The sequence below is a fragment of the Phacochoerus africanus genome, chromosome 5 (genome assembly GCF_016906955.1).
Source record: "Phacochoerus africanus isolate WHEZ1 chromosome 5, ROS_Pafr_v1, whole genome shotgun sequence".
NCBI lineage: Eukaryota > Metazoa > Chordata > Mammalia > Artiodactyla > Suidae > Phacochoerus > Phacochoerus africanus.
Window position 1 is genome coordinate 117,490,502 of NC_062548.1, and position 23,103 is coordinate 117,513,604.

At 49.3% G+C, this 23,103-nt stretch overlaps 1 protein-coding gene across 1 annotated transcript in view; it reads left to right on the forward strand.

Annotated features, from left to right (window-relative positions):
* The window catches only part of KIF3C (kinesin family member 3C), a 39,851-nt gene that overhangs the window by 13,167 nt on the left and 3,581 nt on the right, over window positions 1-23,103 (forward strand). The window contains exons 2-5 of the mRNA XM_047782483.1: window positions 7,629-7,730; window positions 8,378-8,500; window positions 9,633-9,751; window positions 10,217-10,333. Coding sequence (XP_047638439.1) covers window positions 7,629-7,730; window positions 8,378-8,500; window positions 9,633-9,751; window positions 10,217-10,333 — 461 coding nt within the window. The remainder of the gene's footprint in view (window positions 1-7,628; window positions 7,731-8,377; window positions 8,501-9,632; window positions 9,752-10,216; window positions 10,334-23,103) is intronic.

Consider the following 23,103-nt stretch of genomic DNA (forward strand, 5'->3'; position numbering starts at 1 on the left):
TCCGATCTGGCTTTCCAGATCAGCACTTAACGCTGAGTGCTGGGCCTCCTTTCTCCTCCTAGATTTTTGCACTTCGGTTGCTTCTGGAAGAGGAAGAGGTGAGCAGCCTCTGAGTATCCCAAGCCATGTCTGCAAGTTGACCTGGCCCCTGCGGTGGTCTTGGCTGTTAATTGTCACAGCAGCTAACCTGCCTCTAATATCTGGAATAAAGACCCTAAGGAGAAAAAGCAAAGGGGTTAAGAACCCAACTAGTATCCAAGAGGATGTGAGTTCAATCCCTGGATTCACTCAGTGGGTTAAGGAACCGGCACTGCCACAAGCAGCTGCATAGGTTGCAGATGTGGCTCGGATCCAGTGTGGCTGTGGTGTAGGCTGGCAGCTGCAGCTGCAATTTGACCCCTAGCCTGTGAACTTCCATATGCCTCAGTGTGGCCCTAAAAAGGAGAAAATTAAAAAAAAAAGTCCCTAATCAAATTGGGAAATTATTTGCCAAGTACAGAGTCAATATAGGAGCAGATATATATACAGATTGCTCAATTATGAGACTGCAGGCTTAGAATACGCCATCTCTGGGCCTTGGTGAGAGCAGAGGGGGTTGGGGGTTGCTGATTCTCTTAGCTATCCTGGGATTTGTATCCCTCTTGCAAGAGTCAGACCATGTCCCTGGAGCTCCCAGGCCTGTCTTTTCTGGCCTGTGCAGCCTCTGCTGGCCTTTTAGTTACACTGAGCTTATTTAGAAGCTGTAGAACCAAACCCAGTCCTGTTCACAGGCCCCTCCACCCGGACTTGCCCTGAGGAATCACTAAGGTGACATTGACCAGGGCAGCCAAGCGCTCTAGGGAATTCTCCCCGGGGACTAGGACCCCCGCATTCCCCTCCCCTCTGCTTAGTACCCCCTTGTCGGAAGTGGGCCTAGGGATTTGAGGCATCTCTGTGAGAGTGCTAAAGACAGAGCTTTCTGAGGGAAAGGAGGAGATGGCCACTGGGATCCTCAGAGAAATAGGGAAAATAAAAAGCAAAAGCAGGAGTTCCCGTCGTGGCTCAGTGGTTAACAAATCCGACTAGGAACCATGAGGTTTCGGGTTCCATCCCTGGCCTTGCTCAGTGGGTTAAGGATCCGGCGTTGCCGTGAGCTGTGGTATAGGTCGCAGATGCGGCTCAGATCCCGAGTTGCTGTGGCTGTGGCGTAGGCCGGCGGCTACAGCTCCAATTAGACCCCTAGCCTGGGAACCTCCATATGCCGTGGGTGAGGCCATAGAAAAGACCAAAAAAAAAAAAAGCAAAAGCAAAACTAAGCTTGTTTCTAAGCAAATAATTGAAGTCGTGCATGACCTATTTCAGAGCATGGGGGCGAAGTAGGCAGCAGTGGCTTGAGATTGGGGAGAAGAGGGGCTGAGAACCTGCATCTGGATGGGGGCCCACCCCCCAGATTTCGGGCCAGGACCACCCCCCTCTTCTAGCACAAACCAGGTTCTGTCAGGCAGGCTTGGCCGACAGTGTGGGCTGGGCCAGTGGGCAAGACCTGGCAAGAAACCAGTGAGGCACATTCGGTTGTCACTCAGGCCACGTCTGCGCTGGGTCCCAGCAGGGCAGACGGAGAGGCAGTGGGGCAGTGGACAAATGGAAGGGGGTGATAGGGGCAGTCAGACATTGTCCAGAAACGTTCTTCGTGGAGCTCAGGCCCCAGCCGGAAGGAGAGATGCTGAGACAGAATTCTAGGTCCGGGGAGGAGGCCTAACATGAAGGCGGATAGAAGCAGCATAGAAACCAGTCCTGGGAATCATATCATGGGGGTGGCGGTGGAGGAGGGTTGGGACTTGGGGGCCCTGGTAGTCTTGGCTGATGCATCAGATTCCAGGCCTGACTGGCAGCTCAAACACTGCCTGACAATGTCAGTTTCTTGAACTGGGTATGGGGAACTGGAGAAGGTGGGGGCTGAATAGACAAAGAATTGTTTTGAGTGAGGTCCATTTCCTCACTTTACAATCACTGCCCCCCACCCTCCCCCCCACCAAAGTGTAACAGAGTATGTCGTAGGAGTTGCCCCTTGGCTCAGTGGGATCAGCAGTGTCTCGGCAGCACCAGGATACAGATTCAATCCCTGGACCTACACAGGGGATTAAAAGGATCTGGCGTTGCTGCAGGTGCTGTGTAGGTTGCAACTGCGGCTCAGATCTGATCCCTGGCCTGGGAACTCCATATGCCACGGGGCGGCCCAAATAAATAAATAAAAATTAAAAAATAAAAGAGCATGTTGTAAAAACAGATCAGATTTTACAAGCCTACTGCAAAAGTAGAGAGAATATAAAATAAACGGGAAGCTCAATTTTATACATATTATTATAGCATCAGTTAGAAATCATGAGAGGAGGGAGTTCCTGCTGTGGCATGGTAGGTTAAGAATCAGACCGCAGCAGCTAGGGTCACTGTGGAGGTGAGGGACTGATCCTTGGTCCAGCACAGTGGCCTGGCATTGCTGCAGTTGCAGCTCAGATTCAATCCCTGGCCCAGGAACTTCCATATTCCTCAGGAGTGGCCATACAATTTAAAAATTAATTAATCAATGATAGGAGTTCCTGCTGTGGCACAGTGGGTTAAGGATCTGGCATTGTCTCTGCAGCAGTGCAGGTTTGATCCCCAGCCCAGGGTAGTGGGTTAAGGATCCCATGTTCCTGCAGCTGTGGTGTAGGTCACAGCTGTGGCTCAGATTCGATCCCTGGACCAGGAACTTCCATATGCTGTGGGTGTGGCCAAAATAATAATAATGATGATGATGCTAATACTTCATTATCATGACACTGTAATAAAAGTGGTTCCATTATTTATTGTTGGCAGTAGTTTAAGTGGTATAAGCTGTAACCTGACAGTATATTCCAAGATATGTAAAATGTCCATGACCCTTTGTTCACTTTTGAAATTTCCTTTTAAGTCACTTAAAAAAGAAAAAAAATATGCATAAGAGTGTTTATTGTAAATATTAAACAAACAACTAAATATCTTATAATAGGGTTAACTAAATATATTATAAATTATTCAATCTAGGAGTTCCCGTCGTGGCGCAGTGGTTAGCGAACCCGACTAGGAACCATGAGGTTGCGGGTTCGGTCCCTGCCCTTGCTCAGTGGGTTAACGATCCAGTGTTGCCGTGAGCTGTGGTGTAGGTCGCAGACGAGGCTCGGATCCTGCGTTGCTGTGGCTCTGGCGTAGGCCAGAGACTACAGCTCCGATTCAACCCCTAGCCTGGGAACCTCCATATGCCGTGGGAGCGGCCCAAAGAAATAGCAAAAAGACAAAAAAAAAAAAAAAAAGATGAGAGTATATGGAAAAATCTGGAAAAAAGGTAATTAGTGATGAGGAATATGTGAAGGTTTTTTTCATTTTATTTCTGTGATTATGTCAATGTTAGTGCAATTTTTTTTTCTGAAAGTAAAGACAAAAGGTTGAAAATGTGTCCCCAGAATCCCTTAATGAACTGTGAAGTATTTAATCCAGTTCTCCTGAGATATCACATTCCATAAATGTATTACTTTCTGTAAACCGAACTTTGCTATGTCCTAAAAACTCAAGGTATAAGCTCTTACTCTGTACCAGGGATTGATTGGAAAAGTCTGGATCTTTCCTTTTCCTTTTCACACCTGTTTTTTTTTTTTTTTTTTTTTTTAGGGCTGCATCTGCAGCTGCGGCATATGGAAGTTCCCAGGCCAGGGGTCAAATCAGAGCATCAGAGAGCAGCTGCTGCCGGCCCCAGCCCCAGCCCCAGCCCCAGCCCCAGCCCCAGCCACACGGGTCTGAGCCGTGTCTGCGACCTACGTACGCCAAAGCTCACAGCAACTCCAGATCCTTAATCCACTGAGTGAGGAGGCCAGGGCTGGAACCCATATCCTCATGGATACTAGTCGGGTTCGTTACCACTGAGCCACAACAGGGAACTCCTTCATACCTGTTTTGATGCTGTTGTTTCCAGGTCTATTCTCTTAACCTTTCTTTGTCTTTGCAGACTAAAGAGACCTATTTTTTTTTTAAGTCTCTTATAATAGCCCTTGAATGGTTTTAGCCGCCCTTCCCTGGATCTTTCTTTTCTCTCCTTCAAGTCCCTGGAGATGCAGTGAGGGAACTATACCCGGTACTCCAGATTCAGCTGCATCATAGTTTTATATTAGGGTAGAATGATTTTTGTCTTCTTTCCAAAAAGCCCTCATGATGGTGCCTGGCCAGATGCTATTGGCTTTTTCAGCTGTGGCAGCATATTAAGTCAGTGTCTTCTGGGAACAATAGAGAATTACTCGCCCCTTTCCCCTCCTTTTTGGGGTTTATAACTGATTGCATTTAATGAGTAGCACTAGGATTACTTTTCCCCAAAACAGAAAACTGTAATGGAAGATCACTTGCCATTTTTTTGTTAGCTCACACAGCCTAGAAGATTCTCTTGCTCTTTATCACCTGCAAGGATTTTGGGGCATCTGAGAAGTTGGTATTTCACCTGTGCACTCTTTCTTTTCTTTTTCTTTTTTTTTTTTGGTCTTTTTGCTTTGTGTTGTTTTCTTTTTTTTAGGGCCGCACTCACAACATATGGAGGTTCCCAGGCTAGAGGTCGAATCAGAGCTGTAACCACCGGCCTACACCACAGCTATAGCAACCCCAGATCCGAGCCACATCTTCGACCTACACCACAGTTCACGGCAACGCCAGGACCGTAACCCACTGAGCGAGGCCAGGGATTGAACCCGCATCCTGATGACTGTTAGTCGGGTTCGTTACCGCCAAGTCACAACAGGAACTCCCTGTGCACCCTTTCTTGCAGGTTTCTGCAGAGATCAGTCCCACCATTTAACCCTTGAACATTTTTCTGTCTAGAGAGATGCCTGTTTGTTTCCTTTCCCTAATCCACCTTCCTCTTCTGAGCTGTACTCCCCTTTCTCTGTCTCCCCCCCGCCACTTAACTTTGAATAACCTCTGATGTAGAACCTTGCCAGGAGCATTTTAACCTCTAAAGTTCTGGCCACTGGCTTCCCCAGAATAATCTACTTTGTCCCTAAAAGAACCCTTGGAGAGCGGAGTTCCCGTCGTGGCGCAGTTGTTAACGAATCCGACTAGGAACCATGAGGTTGCGGGTTCCATCCCTGCCTTGCTCGGTGGGTTAACGATCCGGTGTTGCCATGAGCTGTGGTGTAGGTTGCAGACGCAGCTCGGATCCCGAGTTGCGGTGGCTCTGGCGTAGGGCAGTGGCTCTGGCCTAGGCCGGTGGCTGCAGCTCTGATTGGACCCCTAGCCTGGGAACCTTCATATGCCGTGGGAGCGGCCCTAGGAAAGGCAAAAAGACAGAAAAAAAAAAAAGAACCCTTGGAGATTAGTCCAACATGATTTCCTCTTGTGGGAAACGTGTTGCTTTTCTTTCAGCAGTTCTGCTTCCTAAAGCACGCGACACAGTGTCTGCAGGAAGAAGAGCTTGGGCTTTAGATCAGGCTGACCCAGTCTGGATTCTCCGTTTAATTTTAACAGCCATGACATGACTTTGGCTGGATTATTTAATGTCTCTGAGCTTTCATCGGAAAAATGATGGTGCTAACAGTACGCCCCTTAAAGCAAGTCACGTAAGTCACCTGGGGATCTCAGATGCTGGTTCACTAGCCTTGTGTGGGGCCTGAGATTCTGCATTTCTAACAAGTTCTCAGATAATGCTGATTCTGGGCACCACTAAAAGCTGTAATTCTCAAATTTGACAGTGCACCCAAATCCCCTGGGAACCTTTAAGTCCCACAGATGCCCGGACCTCACTACCTGCCCCGCATTTCCCATGTAACTGGCAGGGGGGTGTAGCCTGGGCACTGAGCCCTTTAAAAGCTCCCCAGGTGATTCTAATGCACCTCAAAGCCTGCGCCCCACTGCTGCAAGGGTTCTTAGTGGGAGTAGATGTGAGACACCTGGCACATAGCGGGTGCAGAGAAAGGAATGGTGTTCTTCCCCTTGGTTCCTTGCCCTGTGCTTCTCTCTCCACCCTCATCCCCAGTTTGCAATCAGGCAGAAAAAAAGCAGCCCAGCGACCATCACCCTGTGCCTTCCTTACTGGCATCTTCTCTAGAGAATCTGGCTTGGGAGTTCTCACAGCCCGTCATGAGGGGAGGGGACCGAGGTTATCCTGCTGTGGGGACTGCCACTGGGAGGTTCAAAAGGTCCCCACGTGATTCTCATATGCAACCAATTTAGAGAACTAGTGTCTTTCTATTAGGTGACAAAGCATGAAGAACACTAAGGCCACATGAAATGCCCAGGGAAGTGCAAGGACTCAGGGCTGGAGTGGGCACATCTGTCCTAGAATGGGGGACCAGGCTAGACACCAAGTCCCCCACAGTGCCATTGCACGATGAGTTAGAGGGATCCCTTTTCCATGGCCTACAACAGCAAGGGGCTTCCTCCGTGTGCAGGCAGAGATGCTGCCTTTCCTCTGCTTCCTCCCTCTTCATGCTCAGCCTGTCCGTCCTGCCAGGCTTCCCAGATGCCCAGACCTTGCTACTCTGCCCCTTAGCCCGTGCATGTGGGTTGACTGATTGAAGGAGGAGAAGCTGGCAGGATAAAGACCCAGCTCTGCCCTGGAGCAGAGAGGCCAGAGAAGGGATCCAGAAGCCCCCTCTGAGACTACCCCAAGGATTCCTTTCGGTTCATCAAACGTGTATGATGAACTTACTTTGTGCCAGGCACTGTGCTCAGCCCCAGGACTCTGAGATCCGAGTCAGACATGATTCCTGACCCGAAGGAGCACACAGTCTGGGAAGAGAGTAGAAAAATGTCCTGGTTATTGAGGCTCAAGGGAGGAGCTGTGCAGAGTTGAAGGAATCAGAGAATCTTCCCCAGATGCTCAAGCTGTGTCTGGCAGAAGTGGCCCCTTTCCGGGGGGATGTGGAATAGGGAGAGGAGCCGGGTGTTGTGAAAAGGCACAGCCTGCTCAGGGGGCTGGGATTCTTTCAGCGAAGCCAGATACAGAACATGATGTGTAGGGAGCAAGCGAGGCCAGCGGTCATTGGGCCGAGGCCCCGCACTGAGGGGCTACAGCCCAAGCCGCCTGGATCATCTCCAAGCTCATGCTGCCTCTGGCTCCGTTAAGCCCCAGAGTGCTGCTGAGTCTTCTCGCTTTGGCTTCTCTTCCGCTTTCCAGCTGCAGGTCAGAGCCTTTCCTGCTGCCCGTGTGAGAGCCCTCTTCCTGAGTCAGGAGCCAGTTAGCTAAATGGCTGGGCTGCCCAGGGACTGGGTCCCTGCCTCCCCGCCCTCTGAACACCAGCTGGGGCCGGTTGCCAGGATTAGATTGCCACCCGCACTCCCTTCTCAGGCATGATGGACCAGCCTTCCTTCCGTATCCAAAGCCGAGGGACCAGGTGCCCTGTATCCCCTGAGGGGTTCCCTCCCTTGGTCTCACCTGATGGTCCTGCCAACAGTGGGAGCCTTGTGCTGGGGCCCAGGAGGCCGAAGGGGGAAACCTCATGCTCTGTGAGCATCACGAGGCTCCACCTGGGACACCTCTTGTGTCCCCTCCTGGAAGGACCACAGAGCAGGGAAACCAGACCTCTCAAGCTGGGGCTGCTGTGGCCCTTGGAAAAGCCCCAAAGGCCATCTCCTCACCCCTCTTGTGTCCCCAGGCCATGGAGAGCAAGCTGCTCATTGGGGGCAGGAACATCATGGATCACACCAACGAGCAGCAGAAGATGCTGGAACTGAAGAGGCAGGAGATTGCAGAGCAGGTAGGTCTGGGGGCTTCAGGTTCCTGAGGGGCGGGGGGCACCTGGCCTTGGGGTCACATCCGGGGAGCTTAGGGCAAAGAGCCTTCATGGCCTCAGGATCCCTGGAATTGCAGTGCTGAGAATCCAAGACCTGCCACCCTGCGTCCGTGGGTCCACCCTCCCGGGGGCCTGGCAAGTGAGAAGAAGTGGTGGCTCTCTGTGATGCCTGCCTCCACGAGGCACCTGGTACTGAGGCCTGGGCCTTCCACAGGGTGTAGTTCTTTGCCAACTGAACGACTGTGTCCTGAACCATCAAGAACCACTGTTTGTTGGTCTTGTCAGTTAACTGTGATGCTACACAGGAAAGGCTGAGGCAGCTCGAGAGCCAGTGTGCTGGCCTCAGTAAAGGTGGTTGACACCCCAGCTGTGAAGGCCAGGGTCTCCTGGCGAAAGGATGGTCGTATGAGCTGAGCAGGTTCAGAGAGGCTCCCTGAGGATGGCGTGGGCACAGTGAATGTGGGCCTGGGACAGCCCCGGCTCCCTTCTGGCACCTGTAGCCGTGACACAGCCGGGGTCTGTGATGGGCACAGCGAGCCTGTCCCCCAGGCTCCCTTGAGCCACCCCAGAACATGCTGCTCCACTGAGCCCCGTGCCCTGCCTTGTCCTAGAAACGCCGTGAGCGGGAAATGCAGCAGGAGATGATGCTCCGAGACGAGGAGACCATGGAGCTCCGGGGCACCTACACGTCCCTGCAGCAGGAGGTGGAGGTCAAAACCAAGAAACTCAAGAAGGTGAGATGCCACAGCAGGACAGGGTCAAGGTGTGTGTGCAGCCCAGCAGCCTCTGCCCGAGACAGTCACCTGCCCAGGGGGAGCGTGCTTTAGCGACCCTTCCCCATTTGGCTTGAACTGCTGATCCCCTGGGGTGCACCACCTGGTGCTGGGGCGAGGAGCCGAGGGAGGGGGTGCCGGTTGGGGCGGGATGGAGTCTTTTCTCCTGCGCCAGGCGGGACCTGATAGACGGGGAAGGCTTTCACTTCTGCTTCCCGGGATTGCCATCCTCACGGTCCTGGGTAACGTCCCCCCTTACTGTGTGTGTCACCAGTGAGTCACAGTTGGGCTCACCAGGCATAGAGCAGGCCAAGGGAGTGGCGAGGGGGGACTGAGGAGACTCGAGCCCAGGAGAGCTCCGAGAGGGAGCACCGGACTCTCCAGCATGAGAATATCAGCCACCAGGACCCTGCAAAGTCCCTGGCCGGGGACTGGCGCCTACCTGACCTGAGGTTCTAGGGCAGGCAGCAGCAAATTCCAGCCTGGATTCTGGGAAGGACGTGAAGAGTCCTTGGGATCGCTGAGGTGGCTGCCCCTGAGCAGGCGGGGCAGAGGCCCAGCCACAGGGGCAGTTTCCAGGGACACACCTTCCAGCGGGTTAGGAGTGGGACAGACGGGTCACCCACACCCCTCCCTTCTGAGGGCTGCTGGAGAGGCGGGCCATGGGGTGTGTCCCCTTCCAAACTGGCTGAGGCCCCCTTCCTTCCCGGAGCCCTGGACCAGCAGTCCTGATTCTTGGGGCCTGATCCTGGCTCTTGTGTTACCTGGTCGTGTGACCTTGAGCAAGTCTGGGCCTGAGCGTGCTCACCTGTCAAGAGGGTGTTGGACCAAAAGGTCCCTTGGGTCCCTTCAGATCTGAACGTTGCACGAGGTGGACAGCACCTGAGAGAGAGCGAGCCGGTTAACAGGCATAAGAGGGACAGGGCTGCCTTCTGAATAACCCCGCTCCCAGTGATGGTGGGGCGGCGGGGAGCTCCAGGCGTGGGCCCTGGCCTCATGCTGGGAGGAGCTGGTGGACTCTGAGCCCGCAGCCTCTGGGGCCCAGGCTGTCTGCGCTGGCCGGAGCCTCCGAGCTGCCCCTGTCCCCACGCAGCTCTACGCCAAGCTGCAGGCGGTGAAGGCGGAGATCCAGGATCAGCACGACGAGTACATCCGCGTGCGGCAGGACCTGGAGGAGGCGCAGAACGAGCAGACCCGGGAGCTCAAGCTCAAGTAGGGCCCCTCCTCTTCCGCTTCGGGGTCCTCGCAGCGCCCCGCAGGCGGTACCGCTCCCCGACCGGCTCCTCTCCTTCCCGAAGGCTTCATTCTGTCTACTCACCCTTGAGTCCCGGCACCTTAGGAACAGAATGTGTCTGAGGGATGCAGGAGGGGCCCATCTGGGGTCTCTTCGACCCCGTGTTTCCTCCTTCCTTCCTCCACCTGCATGTGATGACCCGCAAGGTGCATGTTGGGTGCTGCCCAGAAGTAGCGCCTAAGGCCCTGAGCCCAGCACCTCTGCATTAGAAACGTGATTTTCAAGCGCTAGTATGTCTCCAGGGATCTCCTCCCCCACCTTTTTGGTTTTGCCACCTCTGTTTCCTCTGCCTCTTTGCTTTTCGCTTTCTCATCCTTCGACCTTCCCATACAGCGGGTGGTCTCACCCCCCAACCCCCCTCTCTACCTCATCCCTGCTCCCAGGTACCTCATCATCGAGAACTTCATCCCCCCAGAGGAGAAGAACAAGATCATGAACCGGCTTTTCCTGGACTGTGAGGAGGAGCAGTGGAAGTTCCAGCCCCTTGTGCCCGGCGGAGCGTGAGTCTCTCACCCTGTTGTCTGGGCCTGGGGACTCGCCCCAGCTTGGGAGCGGTCGGGGGCCTGTGCGGAGAGGAAGGTTTTGGTGGATTGCAGAGGGCTGGGAAGGATGCCGACGGAGGACGGTTTGCTCAGGACCTCGTTCCGGGTCTCCACGGAGGAAGGGCGTTCTGATAAACGCGGTGGTGCTTTGGCCTGGGATACAGAAAATACCCAGGGAGGGACCTCAAGAGGGCAGGAAGAGCATTCCAGCCTCTTGGCAATCCCAGGGAGTGCCCACATTTGGCCAGTCTGGTGAATATTCACTTATCTGAGACCAAAAATAGCCACCGTCGGTCATATTGCTGAGCACTTTGTGTGCGTCGGGGTTGTGTGCGACTTTGCAGGCAGAAGGTAAATCAGGCACAGTCAGAGCTCACAGTCCAGTGGAGAATACAGAGAAGTAATCAGATCAGGAAGTGATAGAGCCCCACTCAGCTGGGTGATTCAGCATTTCCACCTGTTTCCACAACCTAGCCTTGAGGCGCCATTTGCGTGCGTTGGCTGGGTATGGAGCTCCCTCTGCTGGTGGCCATGAAGAACGAGGCTGGATGTTCAAACCCAGCACAAGGGCTGTTGCACCCAGCTGGCCCACTGTCCCTTAATTGAAAATCTGAGTACAGAGGTGCTCAGCAGGCTGGACACCAGTGCACTTCCTTGGAGATTCTTTGCTTTATCTATCCCAGGAGTATTAACGCCAAAAGCGGTCAGGAGTCTCTCCAAAGCTGGGGTGGGAGGCTAACTGAGTGGTCTGCAGCTTCTCACTGGAGCATCAGATGCCTGCTTAATCTGTCTACCTTCTGAGGGGCTCATCCTCCCGCAGGCAACACGACCCAAGTTTGTAAATGTCAAGGTCATAAGTCAAGGGCTTTTTAGTGGCATCACTTTGTGGGGGTTTTGCTGTGTTTCGTTGTTGGTTTTTTCTTTTTTTCTTTTTTTTTTCTTTTTTTTTTTTTGGCCGAGGCCATGGCATATGGAAGTTCCCAGGCCAGGGATCAAACCTGTACGAAGTTGCAACCTGTGCCACAACTGTGGCAATGCTGTCTCCGTAACCCTCTGTGCCACAAGGGAATGTCCTCAATGGCGTCACTTTGGATTTAAAATACACCTTCAGGAGTTCCCGTCGTGGCTCAGTGGTTAACGAATCCAACTAGGAACCATGAGGTTGTGGGTTCGAGCCCTGGCCTTGCTCAGTGGGTTAACGATCCGGCGTTGCCGTGAGCTGTGGTGTAGGTCGCAGACACAGCTCGGATCCCAAGTTGTTGTGGCTCTGACGAAGGCCGGCAGCTACAGCTCAGATTAGACCCTTAGCCTGGGAACCTGCATATGCTGCAGGTGTGGCCCTAAAAAAAAAGACAAAAGACAAAATAAAATAAAATACACCTGCAGTAATACCTCATCTAACACAGAAGTTCTCCACCCTGGTTGCAACTAGAATCACCTGTGAGTTGGTCTCCAGAGAATCTGATTTTAAAGGATCTTGGATGGATCCCTGGACTCAAATTTTTTTTTCGAAGCTTCCAGCTGATTCTACAGGGAAGCCAGGCTGAAAAACTACTACTTCAGTGCCATCTGCTGGAGGAGGATGCTGGTCTGTAGGGTTATTTTGTGTTTTCAGAGTTCTTGAGTTGAAGGTTGTAGGTGGAGGAATTTCTTTACATTGAATAGTGACTGGATGAAAGAGGCTCTGAGAAGACATGTAGCTTTTTTTGTTTAATTTTTTTTTGGGGGGGGTTGCTGTGCTGGTGGCATACAGAAGTTTCTGAGCCAGGGATCAAACCCAAGCCACAGCAGTGCCAATGTGGGATCCTTAACCACTAGGCCATCAGGGAACTCTCTAGTTTTTAACTTTGAAAAATAAGGACTGAGAGACCAGTACCAAAAATTCCAATAAACCCTTCACCAAAGCTCACCAGTTGTTAGCATTTTGCCACTTCTTGCTTTATTCACACACACACCCCCAACCATTTGAGATTAAGTTGCAGTCAACCCTTTCCCCATATTTCCTAAGAATGAGGACATTTCTCTTACATAATCACGGTACAGTAATCAAATTCAGGAAATTCTGTATTGACACAAGACTATTACATAAGCAATATTCAATTTTAGCCGGTTATCTTAATAGTGTCCTTTATGGCAATTTCCCATCCCCTGCCCATACCCCACTGGCCCACCTTCGGAGATGCATTGCACTTAATTGTCCTGCCTCTTATGTCTCCTTTAATCTCAAACCAAGAAGGGATCTTGCGTTTTGAAAGTTCATGCTTTAGAGGAGTTTTGTTCATTTCTCAAAACATTGTCCCTGCCATTTTTACTTGACCGCCTAAGCACACAATCCAAACTTCAAAGCATGGTAAGTGCTTTGCCTGAAGCTAAGAGAAGCTTTCTGCTTAATGTTTATGAATTTCCATTCTTTTTTTATAATGATTTTTATTTTTTCAGTTATAGTTGGTTTACAGTGTTCTGTCAATTTTCTACTGTACAGCAAAGGAACTCAGTCACACACACACACACACACACACACACACACACACATTCTCTTTCTCACATTATCCTCCACCATGCTCCATCACAAGTGACTGGATATAGTTCCCAGTGCTATACCGCAGGATCTCATTGCTTATCCACTCCAAAGGCAATAGTTTGCATCTATTAACCCCAGATTCCCAGCCCATCCCACTCCCCGACCATGGCAACCACAAGTCTATTCTCCAAGTCAATGATTTTCTTTTCTGTGGAAATGTTCATTTGTGCCATAGATTAGATTCTAGCTATGAGTGATACCATATGGTATTTGTCTTTCTCTTTCTGCCCGACTTCACTTAGTATGAGAGTCTCTGGTTCCATCCATGTTGCTACAAGTGGCATTATTTTGCCTTTTTTTTTTGTCTTTTTGTTGTTGTTGTTGTTGCTATTTCTTGGGCCACTCCCGCGGCATATGGAGGTTCCCAGGCTAGGGGTTGAATCGGAGCTGTAGCCACTGGCCTACGCCAGAGCCACAGCAACGTGGGATCCGAGCCGCGTCTGCAACCTACACCACAGCTCACGGCAACGCCGGATCGTTAGCCCACTGAGCAAGGGCAGGGACCGAACCTGCAACCTCATGGTTCCTAGTCGGATTCGTTAACCACTGCGCCACGACGGGAACTCCTATTTTGCCTTTTTTTAAATAATGATTTTTATTTTTTCCATTATAGCTGCTTTACAGTATATTTTTTTCTTTTTTATGGCCCAGTAGTATTCCTGAATTTCCATTCTTTATTTATTTTTTCTAAGTTTACTGTCTGCCTTTTACATAACTTTTCAATTAAAAAACTTTTTAGAGGAGTTCCTTAGTGGCTCAATGGGTTAAGGATCCAGTGTTGTCACTGCTATGACTTGAGTTCAGTCCCTGGCTCCTGAATTTCCACATGGCACCGGCATGGCCAAAAAAAAAGCTTTTAAAAAGCTTCTCTCTCTCTCTTTTTCCCTCTTCACAAAAATAAAATAGTTTGCATATACTGAGAAACCATTCACAGATTTTAAAAATTAAAACAGCTATCTTAAAAGAACTTAAAAATTTGGGGGGGGGGAGTTCCCATCGTGGCACAGCAGAAACAAATCCCAGTAGGAACCATGAGGTTGTGGGTTCGATCCATGGCCTTGCTCATTGGGTTAAGGATCCTGGGCATTGCCATGAGCTGTCATGTAAGTCGAAGACACGGCTCAGGTCCCAGGTTGCTGTGGCTGTGGTGTAGGCCGGCAGCTACACAGCTACAGCTCTGATTGGACCCCTAGCCTGGGAACCTCTATATGCTGCCAGTGCGGCCCTAGAAAAGACAAAAAAAAAAAAAAAAGAATCCATGCTACACTGGTGAAGGCGCCAAATCTTAACCACTGGACCACCAGGGAACTCCTCTTAATGACTTTTAGAAAGAAAGAAGTCCTCCAGAATACATCTTTGCTTATTGTTGAACTATTTATTGCCTTTCCTAGCCTCTTATTCATCTTTTTGTTTTAAAGGTGAATTTATGCTCTTTACATGCTCTGTTGTGGGCCTCAGAAAGCCCCCTGTGTTCTGGGTGGGGCACCGTGGAGGTAGTTGCCTGTAATGTTATTTTCCCACCTTTGCTTTTTCTTCCGATTTCCATCCGAATCCCTCTTGCTCTAGGAAGGTAATGCGAAGTGAGAAAGAGGCCGTGTTTTCTTTGCCATTAGGAAGCCTGAAAATTGAGATCATTCCTCAAAAGCTGCCTTCTTTACTTACTTACTCTGCAGTGTTTTCCACACTCTTTGGTGAGAACCAGTCTCAACATACATACCCATGTGATGTAAATTGACCTAAGTTGCATATGGTTGCTCCCCAGCCTGTGTTTGTGCATCTACATCAGCAGCATTTCTAACTGGAACCCACATGGACTGTGTTGAGGCACTGGTGGTTTGATGGTAGAATTCTTGCCTCCCAAATGGACCGGGTTCCCTTAAAAATGGTACATTATACATGTAAAGATATAATCCATTCTCAAGATTTTTCAAAATTATGGTGAAGTGTATTTACGACTTAACCATGCTGTTTTATGCAGAATATGTATGTATCTCCTTGGAATACATACAGAGTGTATATTTTGTGTAGAAAATATCAAGCTATATCTGGGTCAAGATAAAAAGTATTAGGAGTTCCCTTCGTGGCTCAGCGGTTAACGAACCCCACTAGGATCCACGAGGTTGGATGCAGGTTTGATCCTGGCCTCCCTCAGCGGGTTAAGGATCCAGCGTTGCCGTGAGCTGTGGTGGAGGTCACAGTCGAGGCTCGGATCCGACGTTACTGTGGCTGTGGCTTCCGTGTAGGCCAGCGGCTACAGCTCCAATTCAACCCCTAGCCTGGGAACCACCATATGCCACGTATCTGGCCCTAAAATAGCAAAAAAAAAAAAAAAAAGTATTGTGACATCACAGTGTTCTCCACTGTATTTAAATACAATTGATATAAACAAGTGATATAATTTATTTAAGAACAAATTCCAGGAGTTCTCTTGTGGCTCAGCAGGTTGAGGATCTGGTGTTATCACTACAGTGCCTCAGGTTGCTGCTGTGGCATGGGTTCAGTCCCTGGCCCGGGAACTTCTGCATGCTGCAGGTGCAACTAAAAAAGGAAAAAAAAGGGGAGTTCCCGTCATGGCGCAGTGGTTAACGAATCCGACTAGGAACCATGAGGTTGCGGGTTCGGTCCCTGCCCTTGCTCAGTGGGTTGACGATCCGGCGTTGCCGTGAGCTGTGGTGTAGGTCGCAGACGCGGCTCGGATCCCGCGTTGCTGTGGCTCTGGCGTAGGCCGGTGGCTACAGCTCCGATTCAACCCCTAGCCTGGGAACCTCCATATGCCGCTGGAGCGGCCCAAGAAATAGCAACAACAACAACAACAACAAGACAAAAAAAAAAAAGGAAAAAGAGTCCAATAAATAAGTTACTTCAAAAAGACTTATTTTAAAAACACCAGGTAATGGAGTGCCCGTCGTGGCTCAGTGGAAACGAATCTGACTGGTATCCATGAGGATGCAAGTTCGATCCCTGGCCTTGCTCAGTGGGTTAAGGATCCAGCGTTTCCCTGCGCTGTGGTGTAGGTCAAAGACGCAGTTCTGATCTGGCGTTGCTGTGGCTGTGGCATAGGCCGGCGGCTACAGATCTGATTAGACCCCTAGCCTGGGAACCTCCATATGCCACAGGTGCGGCCCTAAAAAGACAAAAAAAAAAAAAAAGCAGGTAACCAACTCTATGCTATTCTGAATTACTAGTACAAATTATTTTCTTTTTTTCAATGTCACTGTCCATTGTCTGATAACTGCAATAAATAATATTTATCTAGGAAATCCTGCTGAGTAGCATTGAGAACTTTGTCTAGATACTCATGTTGCAACAGAACAAAGGGTGGGGGGAAAAATGTAATTGTAATGTGTACATGTGAGGATAACTTGATCCCCTTGCTGTACAGTGGGAAAATTAAAAATAATAATAATAATATTTATCTCAGGACCTTTAAAGAATCACAAAAATACAAAAGAAAAGGCATAATATGAAACAAATTTTTTTTTTAATTTTATTTTTGTGTTTTTAGGGCCACGCCCATGGCATATGGAGGTTCCCAGGCTAGGGGTCGAATTGGAGCTGCAGCCGTCGGCCTACACCAGAACCACAGCAACTCAGGGTCTGAGCCTTGTCTGCAACCTACACCATAGCTCACAGCAATGCTGGATCTTAACCCACTGAGCAAGGCCAGGGATCGAACCCACGTCCTCATGGACACTAGTCAGGTTCATCACCACTGAGCCACAGCAGGAACTCCCTGAAACAAATTTTTTTAATTAAATTTTTTTTTAGCAGCAGTTGGTGGTCAAAATGAAGTCAGAACACTTCCCTCCTAATTGAAACTCCCAAGGGTGATTGTGACTCAGCACAGAGAGCCCCAGGGTAGCACTGCAGTGTCAGAGTCACTGGCCTGGACCTCCTGGATCATCTGCCCCCAGCCCCTCCTTTCACAGGGGAAGGCTTGGGGTGGTGGGGGGCGGGGGGCGGTGCTTGGATGCAGCTTCACCCATTTTGAGGAGCCCTGAGGTCTGAGGCTATAGAACAAAATGCGTCTCTGGGAGGAATCGGGTCCCACTGTTTGCAGCAGAGCTTAATCAGGGCTGAAAACCTCTTTCTTCCCAAAGCATATTTAACTAATCAAGCCATTGTCCCACATGCTCAAGTCAAGTGTGGAATATTTTGTTTCACTTGAGCCTGTGGTATTCTGGGGATGAGAACACTGATGGCTGCTCAAAAGGAGAAGAAGACAGCATTGTCAGAAAGAAATTACCTAAAGTCATGCTGTCCCTTTTGGTGGAAAACACCCCCCAGCCCACCACCAAGCATTTACCCCACATGCTCTTCCCGGCAGCTCTGTCGGGGAGTTCTTGCAACACACTCTGCTCTGCTCCTGTCAACTTATTTTGGAGGTCTGTCCCATTTTCTTTTTTCTCCACTATCTCTGTGCCATGGCGCGTTGATACCCAGTAACTTCAGGTGCGGTGCCTTCCACAACCACAATTTTGTGTTAGAGTTTCTTTGGGGGACAAAAAAAAGAAAATTTCTGCAGCCAGCTGCAGCAACCACTGTTTTACAAGTATGACCTTTTATTTCTGCTTTTTCATAATAGACTTCATTTTTTAATTGCGTTTATTCAAAACTGCCTTCTAAGGGTTGTGTATTTGGCAACGTCTGTAGCCCATGGTTTACAAAGTTCTGTTTGTAACTTTAGCCCTTTGGCCTTTGCAATCTCTGCCACCCTGCATTCTTTTCAGAGGCTTCATGGTGCAGTAGAGACTGCGTTTGGGACTTAGAGCATTCTGAATTCTAGCCCCTGCTCTGCCTTGGGAAGGTTGTTTAACCTCTTTGAACCCAGGTTTCTTCGCTTGCAAAGTCAGGACGATAAAGTAAAATAAAAATCCCTGCAAGGTAGTCGAGATTGAAATGAGATGATGTGTGGGAGGCTGTAGGTCAATACTTGGCACAGAGGAGATGATCCAGAAATCGTTGCACTCCTACCAGTAAGCCAGTAGGATGATTGTGGGGGCTCTGGGGAAACCCGCTTGCCGTCATCCCTTAGAAGTGCCATAGAAGGACAATGCGGTGTGTTGCTTTTGTTTCAGATGTTGATTTATTATTATTATTATTATTATTTTTAACTTTAGCACCACACCCACGGCATATGGAGGTTCCCAGGCTAGGGGTTGAATCAGAGCTACAGCTGACCGCCTACAACACAGCCACAGCAACACAGGATCCTTAACCCACTGAGTGAGGCCAGGGATTGAACCCGTATCCTCAAAGATACTAGTTGGATTCGTTTCCGCTGATCCATGACAGGAACTCCAGATTTTGATTTTTTTTTATTCAGGCTGCCTCCAAATTGAGAGAGGGAGAGAGAGGGAGAGGGAGCGGGGGAGAAGGGGGGGTGGGGGGGGGGAAGAGGGAGAACGCCAGCGCATTCCTGGCTCTAAATAGAATCGGGATAGAAAGTTACACTGGTTTCATTACTGAGGCAACGTTTACCTCAGTCAGAACATTCTCAGCTCTGGGTTGAGTCCCTAGATTCCTTCACAGGCCCAGGACAGCTGCAGAAGAATCTGCAACAGGGCACAGTGTCCGCCTTCCCAGGCAGGTTGTGGGCCGTGTGAAGGGCCCCTGGGAGAGGAGCGGGATCTTATTCGCGCAGGGGATGCTGCGAGGTGGACAGCTGACCTGCAGGGCCGAAGGGGCCCGATCATGCAGAAAAGTCGGGTTTGCTGCGGCAGGTGCTTGTAAAGGACTTGGAAGGAAAATACATCCTGTGAGGCTGGCTGCTGGTTCTCAGAGCAGGAGAGGGAAGGCGGCGAGCTGACCGAGCTGGTAGTGAGATTGGGGTCAGCCTCTGCCGTGAGGCTGAGAGAGGGCTTTTTAACAGTAAGGGAAGAAAGAAGACTGTGATAGCAGCTGTGTCAAGGGAGGGTCCTGAGAGAACGCTGAAGGATCTGCTAAGCACAGGATAACTGGGTTTCTTTTGGCGGGGGTGGGGTTGGGGGGGGTGAATACATGCAGAGCCAGGCCTCCACTCAGGGGCTGTCAGCCACAACTCGCTTACTACAAAGGGATCAGTCAGGGCAAGAAGGTCTGGAGCAGAAGAGAGGACATGGGAAGTTCGGTGTCCCAGTTACAGACTCCCCTCCCCCACCCCCTTCTGCCTGCCCGCCACCCAGAATAGCCCTGGCATCTTTATTGGGTCAGGCTGCCAATTCACTCTCATCCACTGCTCTGCTCGCCCAGCCCTGTCCCCCTGTCCTGTTCCCAGAGCTTGCAGCCCGCAAGGGACACGCAGGCCCAGACTGTTCTGTGGGTGCTCCCTCAAAGACAGCCCAGCATCAGAAGAAGAGTATTTGGGAAGGTTCGGTTCTGAGCCTCTTCCCAGTTGTAGGACTTTGGACCCTAAAGGCACTTTGCCTTCTGAGCCTCTTGATCTGCCCTGTCTACACCTCAGGAGGTTGCTGTAAAGCTCCAGTGGGCATAGATGCTCCTTGCAATTGCCAAGTTGTTCTGTGGCTGGTGTTCCTGCTCCCTCCCTCAGCGCTGCCGCTGTTCCTGGGCACAGCCCTCCCACCTCTCAGAGGGTGCACAGCAGCAGAACAAACTGGGGCCTCTACAGCCTCATCCTTCCTTGTTTTCAGCTGTGAAGAGGGGTCAGCAGGGGCCCGACGTGGGATCCAGCGCTTTTGTATGTGCCCTTGATTAAAAACCCCGAGAGTGTTGCTTCTCATTTTCTGTGCTGCAGAAGGCAGGCGTTGCTCTGTGGGCTCCTGCACGGCTTGTTCTACTATTCAAGGACGGAATGTCCTATCTCTGAATTACCCAGCCTGTTTCTTCTCTTCTGTCTTCTAACTGTCTGCCTTTTGGCTTTTTTCATTGCTCATTTGTATCCCTGCTTGAAATTAGCACGTGGAATTGAGAATAAATAGTCATCGCAGCTGCCATGTGTGGAGCCCTTCTGTGGGGTACTGTGCTGAGTGATTTTCTGGATTAATCTCAGCCATTCTGTTTGATAGGAATGAGATAGCTAGGCTCAGAGATCATAAGCCACTTCCCAAGCTAACAGAGCTCTAAGGGGTAGAGCCAAGTTCAAACGCAGATCTGTCTGACTCCAAATCCTGTACTTTTTTTTTTTTTTTTACAAGAGAAATAAAAGCAAGTTTATTGACATGCATACCTTGTGTACACATGGAAGATGCCCAGGGTAAAATGACAAACTCAGGAAATTCCTGTTGTGGCTCAGCGAGTTAAGAACTTGACATAGTGTCGGTAAGGATGCAGGCCTCACTTGGTGGATTAAGCATCCACTGAGTCACAGATGCGGTCACAGATGTGGCTCAGATGTGGCATTTCTGTGGCTGTGGCATAGGCCAGCAGCTGCAGCTCTGATTCAACCCCTAGCCTGAGAACTTCCATATAACACAGGTGCAAAATCCTGTATTTTTTTTTTAATGTAAATCACTCTCTTGTTTTCTGTCTTTTTTGTGTGTTTGCTTTGAGTAGTAAAATACCTCACACTCCTTAAGTTGCTGAAAGTAAAATGTCTAACATACCATGAGTCGGACAGGAATATAGAGCAATGGAGACGTCTTCTTAGGTATAGCCACTTTATTTTATTTTATTTTATTTTTTGTCTTTTTGCTATTTCTTTGGGCCGCTCCTGCGGCATATGGAGGTTCCCAGGCTAGGGGTCAAATTGGAGCTGTAGCCACTGGCCTATGCCAGAGCCACAGCAGTGCAGGATCCCCTAGCCTGGGAACCTCCATATGCCGCGGGAGCGGCCCTAGAAAAGACAAAAAGACGAAAAAAAAGAAAAAGTAATTTGGGGAGTTCTGTGGTGACTCATCAGGTTAAGAATCTAGCACTGTCACTGCTGTGGCTCTGGTCATTGCTGTGGTGCAGGTTCGATCCCTGGCTTGGGAACTTCTGTGTGCTGCAAACACAGCTCCCCCCACCAAAAAAAGCAATTAGGCAATATCTAGTAAAGCTGAAAATGCCCATTGGAACCATTCCATTCCTGGGTATATACCCCAGGGGAATTGTCGACTGTGTACTTGAAGATACCTGTGCAGAAATGCCCACAACAGCACTGTGTTAAATAGAAAAGGGGGAGAAAGGAATTGACCTAGATGTCCATCAACAAAAGGACATAAATAAAACACACGCAAATAACACACACACACACACACACTCATATACGTGTAAAGTGCTGTACTGAAAACTTCAGATAGTAGAGCTAAAGTTCAATAATCAAATCTAGCGCAGCATGGATAAATATAAAAAATATGTTTGTCGAGCACCAAAAAAATGCAGTACAGGAGTTCCCGCTGTGGTTCAAAGTTTAAAAACCCGACTAGTATCCGTGAAGATGTGGGTTCAATCCCTGGCCTTGCTCAGTGGGTTATGGATCCAGCATTGCCACAGGTTGTGGTGTAGGTTACAGATGTGGCTCAAGTCCCATGAGGCTGTGGCTGTGGCTGTGGCGTAGGCCGACCAGCCATAGCTCCAATTTGACCCCTAGCCTGGGAACTTATATATGCTTCAGGTGTGGCCCTTAAGAAAAAAAAAGCCAAGCCTGAGTTTTGTTTGTTTTATAGTAATAGCTTTATTAAGATGTAATTTACATATCATAAAATTCACCATTTAAAAATTGTTTCTTTGGATTTTTTTTTTTTTTTTTTTTTTTTTTGCTTTTTACGGCTGCACCCGCAACATATGGAGGTTCCCAGCTAGGGGTCTAATCGGAGCTACAGCTGCCGGCCTACACCACAGCTCACGGCAACGCCAGATCCTTAACCCACTGAGCAAGGCTAGGGATCGAACCTGCAACCTCATGTTCCTAGTTGGATTCCGCTGTGCCACAATGGGAACTCCTTAAAATGTATAATTTTGAGGACTCCCGTGTATTCACAGATTTGTACAACATCACCACTATCTAATTCCGGAATATTTTCATCACTCCAGAAAGAAACCCAAAAAACCTGTTCGCAGTCACTCATTCCCCAATGTCCCATCCTTAGGAAAACCCCTGCCTACTTTCTGTCTCCATGGACTTGCCCATTTCAGATGTTTCATAGAAATGGAATCATACAATGTGTGGTCTTTTGCATCTACTTTCCTTTACTTGACACAAGACTCTCAAGGTTCGTCTATGTTATAGCCCCTGTGAGTTCTTCATTCCTTTTTGTGGCCAAGTTCTGCTCTGTTCTACGGGTATACCACATTTTGTTTATTCATCAGTTGATGGCCATGTGGGTTATTTCTACTTTTTGGCTATTATGAATAATGCTTCTATGAGTATTCATGTACAGGTTTACGATTCTCTTGACCACATATCTAGAAGTGGAAGTACTAGGTCACATGGTAACTCTATGCTTAACTTTCTTAAGAACTGCCAGACTGTTTCCAAAATAGCTGCAGCATTTTATAGTCCCACCAACAATGTATGAAGGTTGCAGTCTCTCTGTATCTTCACCAACATGTGTTATTGTCTGTCTTTGATTGTAGTCATCTTAGTGGCATCTCACTGTGGTTTTGACTTGCATTTCCATAACGAATAATGTTGAGCATGTTTTCATGTGCTTAGTGGCCATTTGTACGTTTTCTTTGGAGAGAGAACTCTCCAGATCTTTTGTCCGTTTTTACATTGGGTTATTGTCGTTTTGATTTGTAAGAGTTATTTATATATTCTGGCTACAAGTCCTTTATCACCTATACGATTTGATAATTTCTCCCATTTTGGTTATTTCACTTTCTTTGTAATTGTGTTTATTTTTAATTTTTTTTTTTTTGCTTTTTAAGTCTGCACTCGAGGCATATGGAGGTTCCCAGGCTAGGCATCCAGTCGGAGCTACAGCTGCAGATCTGTGCCACAGCCACAGCAACACAGGATCTGAGCCGCGTCTGCAACCTGCACCACAGCTCACGGCAATGTCAGATCCCTAAACCCACTGAGCAAGGGCAGGGATCGAACCCTCAACCTCATGGTTCCTAGTCGGATTTGTTTCTCCTGCGCTATGACGGGAACTCCTGTGAAGTTCTTTAAAGCACAAAAATTTTTCATTTCATTGAAGTCCTATTTTTTTTTTTCCTTTGGTTGCTTGAGCTTTTGATGTCCTAAGAAACCAACGCCTGGAGTTCCTGTTGTGGCTCAGTGGGT